This window comes from Plasmodium knowlesi, assembly GCF_000006355.2.
Source record: "Plasmodium knowlesi strain H genome assembly, chromosome: 14".
Classification (NCBI taxonomy): Eukaryota; Apicomplexa; class Aconoidasida; order Haemosporida; family Plasmodiidae; genus Plasmodium; species Plasmodium knowlesi.
Window position 1 is genome coordinate 2,334,382 of NC_011915.2, and position 19,225 is coordinate 2,353,606.

General features: G+C 43.1%; 3 protein-coding genes across 3 annotated transcripts; 2 read left to right on the forward strand and 1 right to left on the reverse strand.

The window, feature by feature from the left end:
* Positions 1 to 489: 489 nt before the first annotated feature.
* Positions 490 to 3,996, forward strand: PKNH_1453300 (sentrin-specific protease 1, putative; the record flags this gene model as incomplete). The annotated part of the gene is made up of 3 exons (XM_002262377.1): positions 490 to 3,438; positions 3,612 to 3,740; positions 3,961 to 3,996. The coding sequence occupies 3 exons, from the start codon at positions 490 to 492 to the stop codon at positions 3,994 to 3,996; spliced, it is 3,114 nt and encodes a 1,037-aa protein (XP_002262413.1).
* A 731-nt stretch (positions 3,997 to 4,727) lies between these two features.
* PKNH_1453400 (conserved Plasmodium protein, unknown function) lies at positions 4,728 to 6,102 on the reverse strand (the record flags this gene model as incomplete). The annotated part of the gene is made up of 2 exons (XM_002262378.1): positions 4,728 to 4,874; positions 5,044 to 6,102. 2 exons carry the CDS (start codon positions 6,100 to 6,102, stop codon positions 4,728 to 4,730), a joined length of 1,206 nt encoding a protein of 401 aa, XP_002262414.1.
* Positions 6,103 to 7,385: 1,283 nt separating this feature from the next.
* PKNH_1453500 (bromodomain protein, putative) lies at positions 7,386 to 17,672 on the forward strand (the record flags this gene model as incomplete). The annotated part of the gene is made up of 1 exon (XM_002262379.1): positions 7,386 to 17,672. The coding sequence occupies one exon, from the start codon at positions 7,386 to 7,388 to the stop codon at positions 17,670 to 17,672; it is 10,287 nt and encodes a 3,428-aa protein (XP_002262415.1).
* Positions 17,673 to 19,225: the final 1,553 nt, after the last annotated feature.

Below are 19,225 nucleotides of genomic sequence, written 5' to 3' on the forward strand. Positions count from 1 at the left end.
TGTGTTGTATTCTTCCATTCGATAGTACTCATAAAAGGGGATCTCTCTCCCCAGGGTTTTTACAAAAAAAAAAAAAAAAAAAAAAAAAATTCATGGCTACACCTGTGTTGAGAATATGTAATTTTAAATTTTTTCTTTTTTTTTTTTTTTTTATCCCGTGATCGGATCTACTCAGAGGAGTGGCATTTCCTCCGGACCAATCATACTCGGATGTTGAGCATATGCGTAGCTACTTTTTTTTTTTTTTTTGTAAAAACCCTGGGATGCCCTGGAGACTTCGCTACACACATGCATGTAATTCCATTTTCCAGTACGTACTACTCCTTTGTAAACGTGTGAATAATACCAGATCCGTTATGTACAATTTTGGGAAGGCATTCTCACATTCACTTGTTTGACCTGTCACCCATGGTGATGAAACCCCGATGACTCACTCCAAAGCAATCCGACATAAACACGTCCATATATACTTCTCCACCATATATATATATGATGAGTAGAGGGTACGCTAACTTAAACGCTTTTGTAGAGAATGACAAACATGAGAGATGGTCCAATAACAGAGAAGGAGGAGGGACACATAAGGAGAGTAAACGGATAAACCTGGTTGAACACAAAAGAAAAGATTCTCACTTATCAAATGAGAAGTTTCAAAAACATGGACTTGTTCCAGGAGAGTTGAGAAGCCAAGCTTCTACCAATGATCAGTACCACCTGTTGCGTAGGGGTAGCAGGGGAGGGGAGCACCACGGTGAGCAGAAGAGTAATCGGAAAGGCGACCCGAAAGTACATTCCAAAACGCACAAGTCTTCCCATCATCGTCATAATAAGGATACGCATCGACACCATCGTAGAGACTCACATCGTCATCACCATCATCAACACCATCGTCATCATCACCACCACCAGAAGGAGGTAGATGCAAAGGAGAGCTCATCGGGGGGTCTCCTCTGGAGCTGTGTCAAGAGTGTATGCTCCTCCTTTGCATCTGTCGTGAGAAAAAACATTTTTACCAACGAAAACAACACAAGTGAGAACGGGAGGGGAAAAACTATTTCCGACCTCTCCAGACTTATCGACAAAAATGCACAGAGGAAGAAAGAGAAGGATCTATTGCAGGACGACCATTCGACTACACCCCTAAGTAAGAACCATAACCCTGTCCAAAGGAGAGATGGACGAAAAAAAGGGGGGGTTCTTGAACAAGACAATAATCTACAGAACAGAAATGGTGAAGGCATACCACGTCGAAATAAAAAAATAAAAAACGCTTCCTATGAATTTTCTGATAATGATTTGAAGAATTTATTTATGCTAGAGGGGGAGGAAAGGGGGGATATTCACACACAGGAGGATGCGAAACGATTGTATAGTGGTGATGGTCGTGATGGAAAGGGCGAACGGGTTGAGTTGAGCCGAGAAATTGTTAAAAAGAACGATGGGGTGGCTGAGAAAGTAGGAGAAGGGGCGTCCCTGAGGGGAGAGGCGTCAGCGAAGGGAGAAGAGCACGTAAAAGAAGAGGAATTCATGGCAGGGCCACCAACCATTCCAAACATAATGATAAACAATGGAAGCTTTAGCAAGAACAGCCAAAGAGATGATTTAAACACGAGAGGACGAGGTGTGACCCTTTCATCGGAGGAGGAAAACACACTGGGTAGGCTGGGTGGTTTGAAGCCTGGTGTTCTGGACCCAAGGAAGAACAGGGAGGGGGAGAAGGAAGAGGGCCACAGGAGAAAAGGGAGCCTTCCCCTCTCTGGCCGTAGCAACAGGACTAGCCGTAGCAGTAGTGATGTTGATGGAGGAGCACTCCGAGATGGTTTTTACGGGAAAGACAACCTTCTGAGGAAACTTCTTGAGTTGGAGGATGATGAAGATAACAATGATAATGACGACTCCGATGAATATGACGAGGATGGCAAAGCGAAGGGTAGACAACCCGCGCAGAGCAACAAAAAGAATGCGCCTGAGCAAAACGGCTACATAAAGCACTGCCAAGGAAAAACTTTCCTTCAAAATGGTTTGCACCAAATAGGGGAACAAATGTCATCTGTGCAAGGTGAGAACGTGGAGAAGTTATATTACGAAAACATTTTTGAGGATTCGGAAAAGAAAGGGAAATCGAAATCGAAATCAATGGATGATCCCGACGACAGCGATGCGGACAGCTTTAAGAATATCTTCTACAATCGGAAGATGAAGAAGAAGAAGAAGAAGGGGAAACTGACCTGCATGCCACAGATGGAGCAGACAACCAACGGAGCAGATGGAGTGGACAAAAAAAGCGGCTCCGACGCGGGAGAACTGAACACAGGAGATGCAGACATTTCGGATGATGTCTCAAGCGTGGATGGCGACTCACACACGAAGGATGAAACGCACAAGCGCGCACACTACTTCCGGAACTACATCAAGAGCAGTGAGGAAATAAAGCAAATACGATTCGAGTTCAAGGAGCTGATCCAAACAATAGACTCCTTCATTGTGAAAAATTCAACCAGTGATGAAATTAATAGCTCCAAAAATGTGGCACAACGGAATGACCAAAACACTGAAACGCCAAATTCCCACAAGAGAGAGAGCAAAAATGAAGCGACCTACATGGAGATGGATAAAATGAACGAAGGAGCAGACGAAGGATCTGCAGATGAACAGTCTATGAAATTTATCGATGGTATCACATCGGAGGATAAAAGTGGCTACGTAATACTTAAGAATGATGAGGAATCCCTTATAGAGGCTCTGGAAAAGCTTAGAATTGAGAAGAGGAAGAAGGAAGAAAGGGAGAAAGACGGAAAGGTGAGGGAATCGGATGACGAGGCAAATCGAATTCGCAAAGCAGATGCGGTAGCTTCACTAGACCCAGACATTTTCTTCAAGTGCATTAACAAGAACCATTACGAAAAAGCAGCTCAGATACTAAGACAGAAGGGAGAAAACGGTGTTCTAATCGATAAGTTTAATGTGCCACTTTTGTATTCACAAATAAAATGCCTAATGGACACGAGGTGGCTAAACGACGAGGTCATTAACTTCTACATGAGTATGCTACAGGAATATAATACGAAAAATATTAAAAAGGATACAGCAAACAATTTTTTGCCTAAAATATTTACATTCAGCACTTTTTTTTTTCAATCTCTAAACTCCAATGGAACATACAGCTATAACAAGGTATCCAGATGGACGAAGAGGAAGAAGGTGGATATCTTTTCGTTTGATTTGATTCTGATTCCGTTGCATGTCGGGGGGAATCACTGGACCTTGGGCTCTATTAATATGAGGGAGAAAAAAATTAAACTCTACGACTCTCTAAATATGTCTAACACGAAGTTCTTCGAATACATGCGACGATACCTCGTGGACGAGATGCGGGATAAGAAACAAATGGAGCTCGACGTATCTGTGTGGGAGTATAACCCGGAAGGCTGTTCGGAGGTAAGTCGCGTTGAGACAGGGCCTGTTTTAATCTATGAATGGGGAGTCTCCCCTGAGAAATAATCAGTTATACTGAATAGTTATCAATTTTGAGCAACAGTTATTATCATTACTGCTGAGTGCTTATTACCCATGCTAGTGACTTCATCCTTCACCTGGCCTCACCCCTGTAGGAAGGAATCCCGTGTCAAGAGAACGGCTACGACTGCGGTGTGTTCACCTGCATGTTCGCCAAGTGCCTAAGCTTTAATCGCAGCTTCGACTTCAGCCAACGGGATATCAAAGAAATTCGAATGAAAATGGTAAGTCATCAGGGCGAGCACGCGCACACGCTCATACATGTGGACGACTTAAAGCGCTATGACCAGTAGGTACATGATATCCCGTCCCGGTCGCCAACTGATTGATTAGTTGTCCAACTCCTCACTCGTTCGTCGTTATTTCCTCCCTTTTTTTCTCATTTCATTTTAATATATATATGTATATATTTTTTTCTTTTCCACGCTCGTTGCGCTTTTGCAGGTTTACGAAATATCACAAGGCTGTTTGATCTTTTAAACACCCCAGAGGATGTTACACAAGGGCAGCATCTTCCACGGGAAGCTCCTACACCAGTTGGTCACTTTATCGCATTACCCACCAATTCTTTCTACTTTTTTTTTTCTTTTTTTTTTTTTTTTTTTTTTTTGTGCACTTGCGTCGGAGGTGAAGCTTGTCTCGTTGACATGGGCGATGAATCCCGCATATAGGAAAGCAGCCCCCATCCTCAACGAGGGTACAATTTTTACCTCCGTTGCGCAACTTAGCTTCTCCTTTTGTCCATAAAGGAGGTTACCGTTTGGCAAAAGTGAATGCTCGCTGCGTTCTCTTTCATTAAATTGCTTTTTTAGTGAAGCGATTGCCATCTTCATTTTATTGAAGCAATTGCCACTTTTTTTTCTTTTTATCTGTCATTTTAATTAAAGAACAATGGAGGTAGCCGTTTCGGGAGTGTTTCCAAAACGCCTGAACAGTTCATACGGGTATGTACAAATTAGGTCTTTGTGTTTTTTTTTTTTTTTTTTTTTTTTTTTTTTTGTGTGTGTGTGTGTGCATGTGCGTAGTCCCAGCTAGCCATTTCGCCGCTGTTTAAATGTCGAACTTGTCCCAACGATGAAGTTCAAATTCCTTCACAGGGGGGACACAGCTGACGACACACCGGGACTCTTTCGGTGCGTGACAAATGATGAATTATCAACTTCATAACATTCCTAAACACGTCAAACGACTTTGAATCAGTTCGAACGACTTCAAAATGGCACCTGTCCATTCAGGTGCAGACAAGACAGGTGAGCTATCTCTGTACCGTAGTCGTACAAGATTTGGTCCTTCTTCTGGTTCATGACTTCGTGCTCGAATATGCACTTCTGCAGGTTGTCGCTCAGGCGGGTCAGATCCTGCGGGCGGGAAAACGGCGAAGTGAGTAGTCGCTAGTAAGTAGGTAAGTTGGTTAGTTGGTAAATGGGTAAATCCGTGAAGGGGTCGGTCAAGTGAGGAAATGGTTGAAGTAACCGTCGCGGTTCAAGACTCCCATTCCCCTTCCGAATGACCATGCAGTGGGCTTACCCGCATTTGGCTGAAGGCGTTCCGCGGAACGTGCACGAATTGCGCGATCTGCGAGCAGATGCTCTCCAAGGTTAATGGGCCTTCAATCCGAAAAACACCACTATCATTATCATAGTGGTATGGACAAATCAAATAAATCACAGGAAAAAGAACCTCCTCAAAATCTTTGGCCACACCATAGCGAATGTTATGCTTAGCTGTATCGACACCGACCACATTAACGGGAATAGAATTTTTTTTTAAAATTCTCGACAAGTCAACCATTAAAGATTTCATGCGCATATTCATAAAAATCTCATTGTTGTAAAAAAACACCAGTGTCTTGACATTGTTATCAATAACGTTTTGCAGATGCTCCGGTCTGATGTCCTTATACATGTGTACATGTTGCTTAATTTGAAAAAATTTACAAATTTTTCTCTGCTTTTCATTCTTTTCCTTCATATATGGAATGTACAAACATATGAGGGCGTGCGGGAAGAACAACATCAGGGTGAAGCATATGTAAGGCAAAATGGTGGATACATACTGGTACCTGTACTCCTCCTTTGTTAACCTTCTCTTATCGATGAGAAAAGACGAGGGGTCTTGGTTTGGTTCGTACCTTTGAATATTATAATAGTGTAGCGCTTCCACACTGTATTTTTGGAGCAATTGGGTTGTTGTGCACTTGGTTTTAACTGACCCATCAGGGTTATATATTCCTCCCAGTGACTTGTGCTTCTCTGGATGAACTCCTCTGATGTCTATAAAAAGTTCTTTTCTATTTTGGTCCCTATTTAATTTAATTTTGTGAAAGTCCTCATCATAAAAGTACATATCAAATTCTCTGCGTAAATTTTCCTTTTCTATCATCTCCATAAAATGAGATAAAGTGGAAAAACTGGTTGGTTTAAAGAGGATCCTTTCATACAATAAATTCTGCTTTTCCTTCATACGTGTGAAGGTACCCACTTGGTCCATAATCACTGAGGGAAGTTCATCATTTTGTAAAATTTCCAACAACTCTTTTGTGGAGGTGCATGTTTTTGCCTGACTTGTGCAGGCGATTTTTCCCATCATTGCATTGTTCTGGCTGAATTGTTGGATGGAAACAAACTGGTACTTTTTTCTCTGGTTCTTCCGATTTAGTACAATCCTCAGTAGGCTGTATGGGGAGGATCCGCTCAGGTGCGGTACCTTTATCATCGGTGGTATCTTCATGAGCAGGCTGGGGGTTCACTTTTTTTTTTTTTATTTTTTTTATTTTTCGTGTAGTGAAAAAAAAGGGGGAGGTCTTTGAACTGGGCTCCTTCAACATAATGCGGCCCCCATGCGGCCTTCCTCCGCGGAGTTCAGTCCACAAGGAGTCAACATACAAAGGCATATATGGCCTGGTGCGGATGGCATATTACAAACATACTCCTTATCCACTTGAACTTATGCGATAATACGCACCTGTTCATGTGTTACTAAGTAAGATGGGGCAGACATCTCATTGATTATCTCATTGGTTATCTCATTGTGGAGGGCCAGGCAACGAATCTCTATAGAGGGGATGCCGCACGAGAGATGCACAGTTGTTGGTTGTTATTGCGACACATGGGGTATACTATTCATTTGGGGGGGTTTTCACGAAAAAAAAAAAAAAAAAAAAAAAAAAAAAAAAAAACTTATTTAAAGAGGGGGGAACTTAATTGGAAGATGTGATGTTTAAAAGAACCTTACGTTTAAGTGATGAAGGTCGCATTTTTCCGGAAGATGGAATCCGCCTATAGGTGCGGCAACAATGGATACTTGTGCAATGTACATGGGCACGCCCCGGGGAGTAAAAACACGGATTGAAGCTCCTTCCAACGGTGTAAGTAGAGAAATCTGCGCGTTTGTTACTTGTTTGGCTCACATATGCCTGTTTGTTTGCACTTCTTTGTGACCCCCCCACTTAAATCGATTTAGCCGCTTTTTATGGGATTTGCTTTATTTTTTATTTTATTTCTTTTTTCCCATATGTAATTGCGCAACTGCTTAGAATGCAGTCGAACAGTTGGTTATAATGGTACGTCCCCATCCGTGGATACTTTTTTTTTTTTTTTTTTTTTTTTTTTTTTCTTATTCACAACGGAATAGTTACCACTTGGGGGCGCCACCAAGGCATAATAAAAACTGCGCATTCAGTGGAGTGGTATCATTTTAGCAAGGGACAGGGACATTACATACACAATGCGGAATAAGTAGGGTACTCACCTTAGCTTGTTTGTCTCCAGGAAGCGTAGAGAGGAATCTTCCTCCAAATGGTTGCTACTATTACGTATGTTTATGTTTTCTTTTGCATCGCCCACATGGCGAAATTGTAAGAGTGTAAAATGATGAAGAATATTGTTACTTACCGAATGGGAGGGGATAAAATTGATCAGAAGAAGAAAGAGCGGGGGAGAGACAGTAGTGAGAGGAACCCCATGGGAAAAGGCCAACCCACTCTGGAGAAGAATAATGAAAAAAATTACACATACAAGGGAGGATGCATCAATCAGAGAAAGACCATTTCTGGAGCGGAGGAGATGAACCAAGAAAATTTACTATTGAATATGTTGAACGGTGGGGGTAGTACTATGCCTATCCGCCATGATGATGGTACTTCACCTTTGCACACACACAAGAATGGAAGAGACAATGACATAGACGGTTATCCCACTCGCAAAGACAAAAAAGGAAATGGTGAACTGTATCAACAGAGCATTAAAACATATTACGAGTTGTATAACGTTATAAAATATCACAACATAGATAGAGACCGAAGGAGGAATAGACTCATCCATTTTTGTGAAGGGGTAAAATTGAAGAGATCATCCAAAATAAATAAGCACAATGGTGATGTGATGGATGAAGAGAAAAGTAGGAGAGTTGCCCACTCGCCATTTGGACAACGTCCAGTAAGTCATCAGAAAGATGAAAAGGAAGATTCACTGGAAAACATTCTAACCCTCGAATGGAAGGATGACCACTCCTCCAACTACATCCTTGACCGTTGCAACGAGCAGTTACTGAAAAGGCAAGTAAAAATACACCAAACGGATTTCATTGAAATAGATGATATATTCGATGAGGGAAAATTAAGTTTTGTAAAAAACAGGAAATTCTGTTTTTACAAAAATGGGGAAATGAATAAGTTCTGCAGGGACAAGCAGGGGAGGAAGGTGGAGTCTCGGCGGATATCTCGAGAGAGTCATCTGAACGGTGGAAAAGGAGCGCAGGTGAAGAGTAACAAGCGGGTAGAGGAGGAGGAGGAAGAAGAAGAAGAAGAGTACGAGGAGCAAGCGACAGATAGTAGTCCACGCTGTGGGGGAGCGAATACGTATGAGTATCCTCCCCATCGGAATGGGAACATGGACGAGGGGAACATGGATGAGGGGAACATGGATGAGGGGAACATGGACGAGGGGAACATGGACGAGGGGAACATGGACGAGGGGAACATGGACGAGGGGAACATGGACGAGGGGAACATGGACGAGGGGAACATGGACGAGGGGAACATTGACGAAGAGAACATTGACGAGGAGAACATTGAGAGAGGGGACATGCCCGGGGAGAGTCCCATCGGAATAGAAACCCTCCCTGAGTATTCGCATGAACGGAGAAGTGATGAGTTTCCGGAGATGCAAATGGAAGGCATAGGCATGTCAGATGGGCTGGAGGAATTCAGTAAAGTAACTTCCTCTCCTCACGGTTTGAAAGAAGCCAAGCAGGGAGGAGAAAACTCAAATGAGCAGATGGAGTGGAGCGAGGTGGACATTGACGGAGAGTTTGCCTTTGGCGAGGAGAATGACGAATTTCAAAATGACAAGGGAAGTAGCCACCCAAATGTGGAGGGAAATGTGAAGGAGGAGGATGGGTTTCTGTCAGATCTCTACGTGGGGGATACAAAGGAAGATCCAAAAGAGGCTGGTGCAGAGGAGCATCCAGAAGGGGATGGGGAATACGACTTGGACTGCGAGTTCGAAGATGTGGAGGTGAAGGAGGCGCTTGACGAAGGACAAGATGCCGACAGTTTGATGAATTTGTTGGCGGAGGAGATGGTGGTGGGGGGCGAAGCCCCAGAAGGGGGAAACGTAGAATTTGAAGAGGACGGACTGATTGGCGATTTTGAGGAGGAAGGATTGGTTGAAGAATTGGGGGAAGATGGATTGGTTGATGAATTGGGGGAGGATGGATTGGTTGATGAATTGGGGGAGGATGGATTGGTTGATGAATTGGGGGAGGATGGATTGGTTGATGAATTGGGGGAAGATGGATTAGTTGATGAATTGGGGGAGGAAGGATTGGTTGAAGAATTGGGGGAGGATGGATTAGTTGGCGAGTTTATGCAGGATGAACCACCTGCGGAGGGCTCAGAGTCAAAGGTGCACGATCACGATTTCGACACGGGGAGTTTTGCAAAAGTAAGCGACCTGTTCGACGACATACAGGTGGAAGATATCGGAGCGGAGGAAGAAGGGGAAGACTCTCTGTTGAAAGAGCAGGATGGAGTGAAGATGGAGGAGGAAGGCGACTACGCTGAGGAGTACGACGGAATGGCGAAGCATGAGCAGGCCACGTTGCATCAAATCACGCCGAGGCAGATTCAGCAGGACGGGGAGGATGATGGCCCTCTGCACGTGAACGTGGAGCAAGATTTTATCAAGGATCTGGGCCTAACGAAGGAAAGGGAAAATGTAACTTACAACGTGATGATGTACCCATATGATCATCCATCTGGTGGACTGAATGGGACGAACTACTCAGGGGTGCAGAGAAATCTAACCTCCCGGGAAAACCAGTCGAAGAGAGAAAGTTACGACTTTTTCAAAAACATTTATCGTGATTATTTTAATCAGTCCAACAGGTCCAATCGGTCGAATCGACTGAACCAATCGGACCAGGCGAATGAAGCCAGTCAGTTGAGTAACGAGGAGCTGCACCTCTTCGGTGCAGATATCACGAAGAATTCCTATCTGTATATTCTTGAAAATTATGCGAATCTATACAAATATAGTCACTTGAATGTGTTGAACCCGCTTAGTTGTAAGGACTACACGGATTATGTTTTTAAGGGCAAACGAATGGAGAGTGAATTGATATATGATGAGCAGATTATCGACGAAGTTTTTAGAACCCATGATGATGGAGGTTCTGAAGAAGTTGCGAAACGGGCGGGTACAACACGTCGTCACGGTACAAATGTATCTAAACATGCAGAACGATTGGTTTATAAAAATGGAAAGGAAGTTGAAGGGGATATCCAACGTGATTTCATCATAAAGGGGGTTACAGGATCTACCAATCAAGGCGGGGAGGAGGAGTACCCCTCTGCAGTGGTACCAAGTGGTAGTAACGCAGAAAACATGATGATGAATCTCTACAAACGAAACCACAGTAACAACCATGGGGAAATCCCCTTCATGAGGAAGACGAACGAAATGTTTTACCTGAACATGGGGGTTGAACCATCCGGTTGGAACTACACAGGTGCTGATGCAGGGACTGGTCCTGCGAATGGACACCATATCTGCCTGGACAATTTCACCAACATATGGGATCACTTGTATTCGAAGCGGAAGCATTTCGAGGGAAGAGAAAAAAACAGCATCTTACAAGAAATAAATAAGAAGCTAGCTAGCCAAATACAAAGGAATGAACAAATTTCATTTCTTCTGAAAAATTTTTTTTTGAAACATTCTCCTACGTCCAACCTGTTGCTCACATCCCTCATTTGTTCACCGGATGAATTTAAGCAGATCTTCAATCAGAAATACGACTTTTCTCTTTTGAGGACACCCTCTAATGACACCACAGAAGGGGAGAATTTCACTTCCGTCTCGACTAATGATATTGGTGATTCATTACACCATGTGGAGAAGAGAGAAAAGACGGAGGAGTGGGTGGGTGCCCCCTTCGGAGTAACTCCCATCGAAATGATCCCCTTCACAGTAACCCCATTAATCCATTCAAACGAACAGACGAACATTTTTATTCAAAATAAAGAACGGAGACTTGAATGCATCGAGAGTATTTTGAGTAAGAGTAAAAATATTTTTTTCTTTACGAACCTGAAACTAGACAACTGCTACAAGAAGAGGAACCCCCACGAAATCGAGAACGAGCGAATCTCCCTCAGTACTGTATATGTGCACACTCGTATGGCCAATGCATATTTCTACAATTATGAATTGTCGAATAAGAAGGGGGTGATTGCTTTTTCTCGTTTCCACAAGTTAGATTTTAGAACATCTATTGGGAGGCGCTCCCTTGTGGACCCTAGGGAGGATGAGCATTCAGATTATCAGGAATTGCCTGATTATTCAGACCAAGGGGGGGGGTTGAATCTGGGCGCACTCAAGTGGAAATTCCTGAGGGTGACCATGCGGAAGGGGTGCGTTTTGGGGGATGCCTTTTTTGACTCACCTAGTAGAGAATCGACGGAAGAGGTACCCAGTTTGGCAAACGTGGAAAGTGCGATAGACGTGATCAACGCGGCAAACGTGGAAAGTGCGGTAGATGTGATCAAGACGGAAAACGCAACCGACAGACAGACGGGCCCCAAGCTAAAATTGAAGCTGAACGCGAAGAACATACTCCCACCAAAGAATCAAAGTCGCGTAGAGCACCAACTGGACCTCCTTGCAAATATACTTGTGGACCCAGATTACAAAATCAGTAGTGCCTACAAAATTGATAAATGGCAAGTACAAAATATGTGTGATAAATTACCAATGGTTCAGTATGATGAACAAACGAAGAAGGAGAACCCGTCCTTTTTCTTTTATGACAACTCATGTTTACATCTGTCGGATGACAGCCCGCTGGTAATTTTTGAATACATAGAAAGGGATCCTTTGGTCCTTCCCAAAATTGGCATGAACAGTAAATTGAAACATTATTTTATGTGTAGGAATGAAGAGAATCTCTACTCTCTTGATTTTAAGAGGAGAATGAAAAGGAACATGGAACCCTTCGGGGAAATGAATGTTGTGAATCAACCAATTAGTTACTTTGGAGTCCCCGTTCGGACGAAAAAGGCAAGCCAGAAGCTCAGCTTCCTTGAGAATGAGCTCTTCAAGGCATTTCTGTTCACACCGCCCGTGTATCGTGCGGGAGGAGGGGGAGGATTGTCAGAGGGAGAAGACGGGTTATCAGAAGAGGCACTAGCTGATGAAGTAACTAACCGCATGGACAACGAACCTACCGCTAATATGATAACCGCACCATTGGCAAACGAAGAAGATATACGGAAATCTAAGGAGAACGGCAGGCAGGAAAACCTTTTCTACGAGACCGATTTTCTCCTCATAAGGAACACATGCGCAGGTTCTGAGAGCAGAGTTTTTTTGAAGCCTCTTCATGTGGATGGCAATTTGTACAAAGCGGTGGCTAAGGAGAAGGGAGATGCATCACAGGGAGAGGTGCTCCCGATGAGCAGATGTACCGATGGTGGTTACAGCGATTGGGGGGGTACGGAAGGAAGAATTGCGGAGAAACCGCCTATAGGGGAGGAGGTGATCCATTCAGATGGGGTCCACAAGGGAGGTGAAGTAATCCCCCATGATGATGGAAACCATGTCGACGATGGCAACCATGTCGACGGTGGCAACCATGCCGACGATGGCAACCATGCGGACGATGGAGACTCCCCCGTCGCGCCACCCCTGAACTGCGTATTTTACAACGTGGGGTTCCTAGACCTGCACGTAGACATAACAAATCCGTCGTATAAAAAGTACATTACGGAAAAGAGGAACTATGTGCGAACCTGGATGATGAAGTTAATTCAAAAGTACAAACTTAAGGATACAAGAAAAATAAAAGAAATGCTAAAGGCAAAAATGTGCACCTTCATTAATGAGAAAGACATGAGCGCAGTTGTTAAGTCCATCGATTTTAATGTGCTCTTAAGTAAAAATTATCTGAACGATGAACAACAGAAGAATGTTTTTACGTTAAAAAATGTATGCACCATTGAATGTACCTACCACTATCTGCAGTTGTTGAAATACGAAGGAATTGATTTTCATAAAATGATAGAGCAGGAAGACAAGCTAAATAGACTCATATGTATCCTCAAGATAGAACGAGAGAGAGCAAAAAAAAATATTGAAAATATGAAAAGGAAAATGAAAATGATTTACAAAAGATACTGTTACAAGAAAGAAGCAAAGACAATCAATTTTCATTTAAAAAAGAAACAAATTAATATTAAGTTAATAAAGAATTACAATTACGTTGGTTCATATTTTTACGACAAGCACATGTTGAACTACTTACTCTACATCAAGTACCTCATTTCATGCTCCCCTTGGAATGTTCTGAAAGATTTCAGTTGCGCACCATCGCAAGGGGCGAAAGAGGGAGATGAGGGTATCGCGGGGCCAGGTGGAGAGGGGCTAGGAAGAGATGGAAAGGAAGATGAAGAGGTTAAGAATGAAGGAGGAGGAGGAGGAAGAAGAAGAAGAAGGCGGAGAAGAAGGAAAGTCGAAATGAACATGAAGGAGAAGGAAGAAACAAGAAAAAAAAAAAATAAAATAAAGAAGAAGAGAAAGAGAAGAGGAGAAAAAAATACGGACATCACTAAGGAGGATGCTCCTTCCGAGGTAGACTGGTGGGAAGGAGATCACAGTGGAGGGGGAGGTGCCAAGGTAGAAAGTGCAAACGGCAGGGGAAGGAACAGAACCAGATCCGTGGAGGATCGCAGGTTCACGTCTGATGAACCCACTAAAGAGGAGCTCTCTAGTGATGAAGAAAAATATAGAAGCAAAACTATAGACAAGAAAAGGATTAAATCTAGAAGAAGGGAGGATCAGTCAGAAGACTCCACCGAAGAGGTGGATGATGAGGAAGAGGAGGAGGAGGAACACCTACAGAAGCGCTCGCGGCGACGACGCACAAGTGGAGGAAGAAGGGGATCGCCTAATGAAGACAACAAAAACGATGATCAGGAAATAGAAAAGGAAACGAACGATAAGAAAACCGACTCCGGGACAAATAGAAAAAAAACGAGGAAGAATTATTCCTACACAGCCTACCTGTTTAATCACGTTGTGTGTAACGAAGCTCTCACACAAATGGGAGAAAGATATAATGATAAATGCCACCCCCAACAGACGCATGACCTGAGGGAGAACAACAAGTCTGCCACTTCCAATTGGAGAGGAAAAAACAAGTTGTACTCACGAAACGGAAGTGCACATAAGAGGGAAGTGGGGAGGAAGGATAAGCAAGATGAGAAGAGGGGCGATAAACGAATTGAAAAAAAAGGTACCCGTATGTATGGTGGAAATAGTAAAGGTTATGTTTTTCACGGAAAGGGAAAATACAATTTCAGTTACTTCCACACGAAGAAAAGGTTAACCATGGATAGGGATGATGCAGTCAATTTGCGAAGGTTTAGAGGTACCCAGGGTTCACATCGAGGAGGTATATATGAAGAGGAAGTGGAGGATAATGCGGATAATGGCGTAGAGGATGTAGATGACGACAAATCGGAAATTTCAAAACGACACAACGATCACCATGAAGGGCACGCACCCGATGTGGGGAGAACCAACCAAGTGATACGTAGAAAGAGGCTGATGGGTGGTGGAGTAACTAAAACGAACGAAGAGGCGGAGAAAAAAAGTACTAGAAGTGACAACACGTTGTGTAGCACCCGGGTCGTGGCGCACCTAACCTCTAGAGACATAGCGAAGGCGCTCCTCTCCATAGGATTTAACATGGCAGAGCTGAGAAAAATGAGTAGATGTGATCAAATATGTAAGTTGAAGGCATGCATAAGGAACGGGAGAGTAAACTCCCAAAACAAGATTATCTATACCTGCATGGTGAAAAAAATTATAATGGAACAATTTAAACATCTACATGTGCCGGTTCATTTGAAGATAAGCAATAACGTGTTATACATGAGTGAGAGGAAAGGAGTGGACGGAAGTGATCACCCCGGTGGTTCACTCGATCCTTCCTTCCATGGTAATCGAAGCAACCCCCTCGTAAGTCCGTCCAACATTCTGCTACAAGGGGAGAATCGCCACCCGAAGGAAGATTACACAGAACTATACATGAATAGTAAGAGGAAACCGGTTGAAAAGAACCGAATTAAATTGCTGAGGAGCTTCTTTCAACCTCCTTCCAGTGATGTGGACGAGTCTGGCTCCTCCTTTTTCTTGTCGTCTTCCTCTTCATCGGAAGTCGAGACGGATAGCTCCTCAGATTCCAGTTCAGACGAGAGTTCGCTCCTTCTTGGGGAGGGAACTCCATTAGGGAGAATCAAACAGAAGGATAGAAGTGCACGTATGGGAGGTAAGCATAAGAGGAGAGGTCGCGGATTAGACGAGGAAGAATCAGAGGAAGAAGAAGAGAAGAAACACCTGGAAGTGATCAGGGAAATGCAGACGAAGAAGGACCAGCAAGAGGATGACAAGGATAATTATAAAATGGTGCATTGCTTAAAATGGACGAGAGTATACGTAAGTAGGAGCGACCACAGTGATCCAGTTAGTAACCATGGAAATGCACAATTCCAGATGTATGATCACTCCAAGAGTGGTCCTTGTGGTGGCATCCTCAACGGGGAGGATGCCCTAAACCAGGAAGGTAACCCCTTACACACGTTTCCTCACCCGGGAAAGCCAAAAGAAGCATTTGACCATGGTAGAGGAGCAGACAAGAGAGACCAAACCATGTTGAAGCACCCCATGAAGGACATGGACAATCTTCTCCTGGACGAGAAAGCCAAAGTGGATAGAGTGCACACTCTATACATATATGGAGAAAAAAATATCAACACCTTTCTTCGATGGAAAAGCTTTAGATCTGTTGTCAGAAAATATTTTACCCTCGTAAATGCAAATTATATGAATGAACAAGCCATGGGGGAGGAAGGAACCATGAGAGGCAAGACCACCCAGAGAGACAATGCACCCGGGAATAGAGACTCGCATCCACATGATGAGGATGATGCAGACGAAAGTGTTGGAAAGGAAAATCTATTCTCCAATAAAGTGAAGAAAAAAAGGCATAGAAGACGCAGGAGAGGAATAGATCTTGAAGGGGAAGAAGGAGGGATGATGACAGCCTCCATGTATGCAGCCCCCACGTTCAAAAACGTTCTTCGGATCTTCCCGACCGTTGGAGGAGAGTTAAAAACGTGGCATTCCGGAAAGAAGCAGACAAATAAAAATGACATCAAGCAAGAGAAAAAAAAAAAAAAAAGGGACAAACTTAACAACCAGAGTAAGATCAAAGGAAAGGAAAGGAAGAAACGAAGAAGGGGAGAATTCTATGTTGATGTGAACACCAGCGTGGGCAAGCTCATGGGAAGGAAGTACGTCAATACGAACTATTCAGTCAATATTAAGATGAATAAATCGATACATAAATCTGCGTCTATGGCGGCATCGAGACGTAGGAGGTTGTATCCTCTGGCGACTGATCAGGTTGCCCAGATGGCTATGGAAAAAAGAGGAAAGAGGACGAGACGCACAACCGCCACTCCTGTTGCTTTGAGTGGTAAACTCCAAAAATCCAGGAGGGGATTCTCCAGCGATGTTACAAATGAAGAAGACCAAACAGGGGAAGAGACAGCGGGTGAGGAGGAACTGGTTGAACCGGACGGAACGGATGAATGGGACGAGGCCGCAGCGGAGGAAGAGGGAGCTGCTGATGATGATTCAGTTGCGGAATATGCCCCGGTCGAGACCAACGAAGCAAGCAGACGAAGGCAATTGCGGAGCCAGGTAGCCAGAAGCAACAGCTCCGTAACACATTCCTTGAAAGATGAAGAGGATGATTCCCATCGAACAGGTAAAAATAGAAAGAGGGGAAGAGAAGAAATAGAAAAAGGAAACGATAGGAAGACCAAAAGGGGAGACCGCAGTGACGGGGGAAATATGAGAGAACAGTCGAAAGATCTGGAAGAGCAAGACTTCCCGTCCAATTTGGCTGAGACAACTGAGAAGGGAATCAGAAGAAATACGAACATACTACTAGATAGCAGTGCAAACCAAAGGAACGAATCGAATGAAAAAACTGGTATAGAAAGTGCAAGGAAAAAAATGAAAAAAGGGAATACATACAACAATATAAAGGAAGTTATCGAAAGGTTTAATGAGCTTCTCATGTCGATCATGTCGAGTATCGCAGAAGTGATGAACTACAAAGCCTTCCTCAACGAAGTGAATGAAACTTACGCTCCCCTGTATTACACAATTATTAAAAAACCCATGTATATAAATAAAATAATTTTCCGGTGCAAAAAAAGGAAGTACAACAGTTTAAATGTTTTCTTCGACGACGTGAATCTCATCGTAAGCAACTGCAAACTGTATAACACCCCGACGTCGGTCAGTGCCTACCTCTGTGTCATCGTGGATAACATGCTTCTCGACATCGTTAATAAAGTAAGGTCTGATGAAAACCTACAGAACTACAATAATATCCTCATCGAGCACTTTTACAAAAACAAAAGTTTGAGTAACACATGGGAGAACCTCAACATGGACATGGGCGGGGGGAGAGATCAAAACAGCGCAGGGGGCTTAACCCTTGCGAACAACACCGCGCCATCCCTAAATATGTATTCCGAGATGAACTCGAAGAATGCGCCTGCAGGGGAGGGCAAGTAAGCACACCTTCAAATGGATCTTTCGCTTGACAATCCTGGCAATGTGACACATAAGTAACTCAAGCCATTTGTAACTTTTTATTTTTCTTGTTTTTTTTTTTTTTGTTTTGTTTTATTTTCCCTTTGCAGAGGGAAAAATGCACCCCTGTGCCCCCCCCCCCCCCCCCTCCACACACACACACGCAGGTCGCGTTTACTAGGCTCCAAAAAAAAAAATGCTTGAATCTGATTTGGTTGCATTTGAAAGTTGTCTTTTTTTTTTTTTTTTTTTTTTTTTTTTTTTCACCACTGTGCATACGTGTGTGTATTTTTTACCGCCTGACCTGTTCATATTTTTTTTTTTTTTTTTTTTTTTTTTTTTTGAATAACAAATATGCTACATAAAAGAGGTTTGGGACTGAAGTATCGGAGGAATCATCCCGGTGAGACGATATAACTCCTGAATGATTCCCTCTCGGGGCCATCCGAAAAGAGGGAAAAAAAAAAAAAAAATATATATATATATCACTGTCCTTTTTTGTTGCACTAGAATGAATAATAGTTGTTCCTTTTCATTTTGGACACCGTGATGAAGAGGATTCAGTCGATGCAATTGGTGGCCCAGTGGAGAACAAGGCCAAATGACGTGGCAAAGTTGTGTGAGAATTTCTGTCCCCGGCTAAAGCTCATACGCTTAGCGCCGTACGTTGGGAAATACGAAAAAATACAGTAAAAAAAAATACAGTAAAAAAAAATACAGTGAAAAAAAAATACAGTAAAAGAAAAATACAGTAAAAAAAAATACAGTAAAAAAAAATACAGTAAAAAAAAAATACAGAAAAAAAAAATACAGTAAAAAAAAAAATACGGAAAAAAAAAAATACGGAAAAAAAACTACTGCAAAAAAAAATACTACAAAAAAAGAAAAAAAAAACATGAAGGGGATTTCTCCATTCGACTGAAAAAAAAAAAAAAAAAAGAAAATGCCAATTGGGGCCCTGCGAAAGATTGCTACGGTGCCCAAGCTGGAAGAAACCTGTAGGGGGGATGTGGCAAATGGGAAAAGGAAAATAGTAGGAAAATTGAAACAACGTAAAGCAAACTAAAACAACGGGGAGGCGCGATCGTCTTTACGACCACTCCTTTGTGAGAACACACGCGCAAGTGATGCCATGTCAGTTGGGCAATTCAAGCAGAATTTTCTTCCCCTTCGTTTGTAATCCCCAGGATCAGATTGAAGTCGCCGACAGGTACATGCCGAATTTCTTCCGTAATACACACACACACACACACACATGTGTGTGTATGTGCAGGTAATTTCTTTGTGTTTAGTAAGAGTATCCTGCTTTTTCCCCTTTGCGGACAATCAGGGAGGGTGAAGTGTTCAACGAAGTAACAGTTCACAGGGATTTTTCCCACCCATGCGGGGATAAGCCACTTTTCCTTCTGTTCGGCATCTGTAAAAAAAGTAACAATATGCCCTGTGTGCTTCATCTGAAGAGTGCGTACTAGCAGGGCGCGCTGGCGCAAGGCACAAGGCACATATTGCCTCTCCTTAGTAACATCACGTCAATT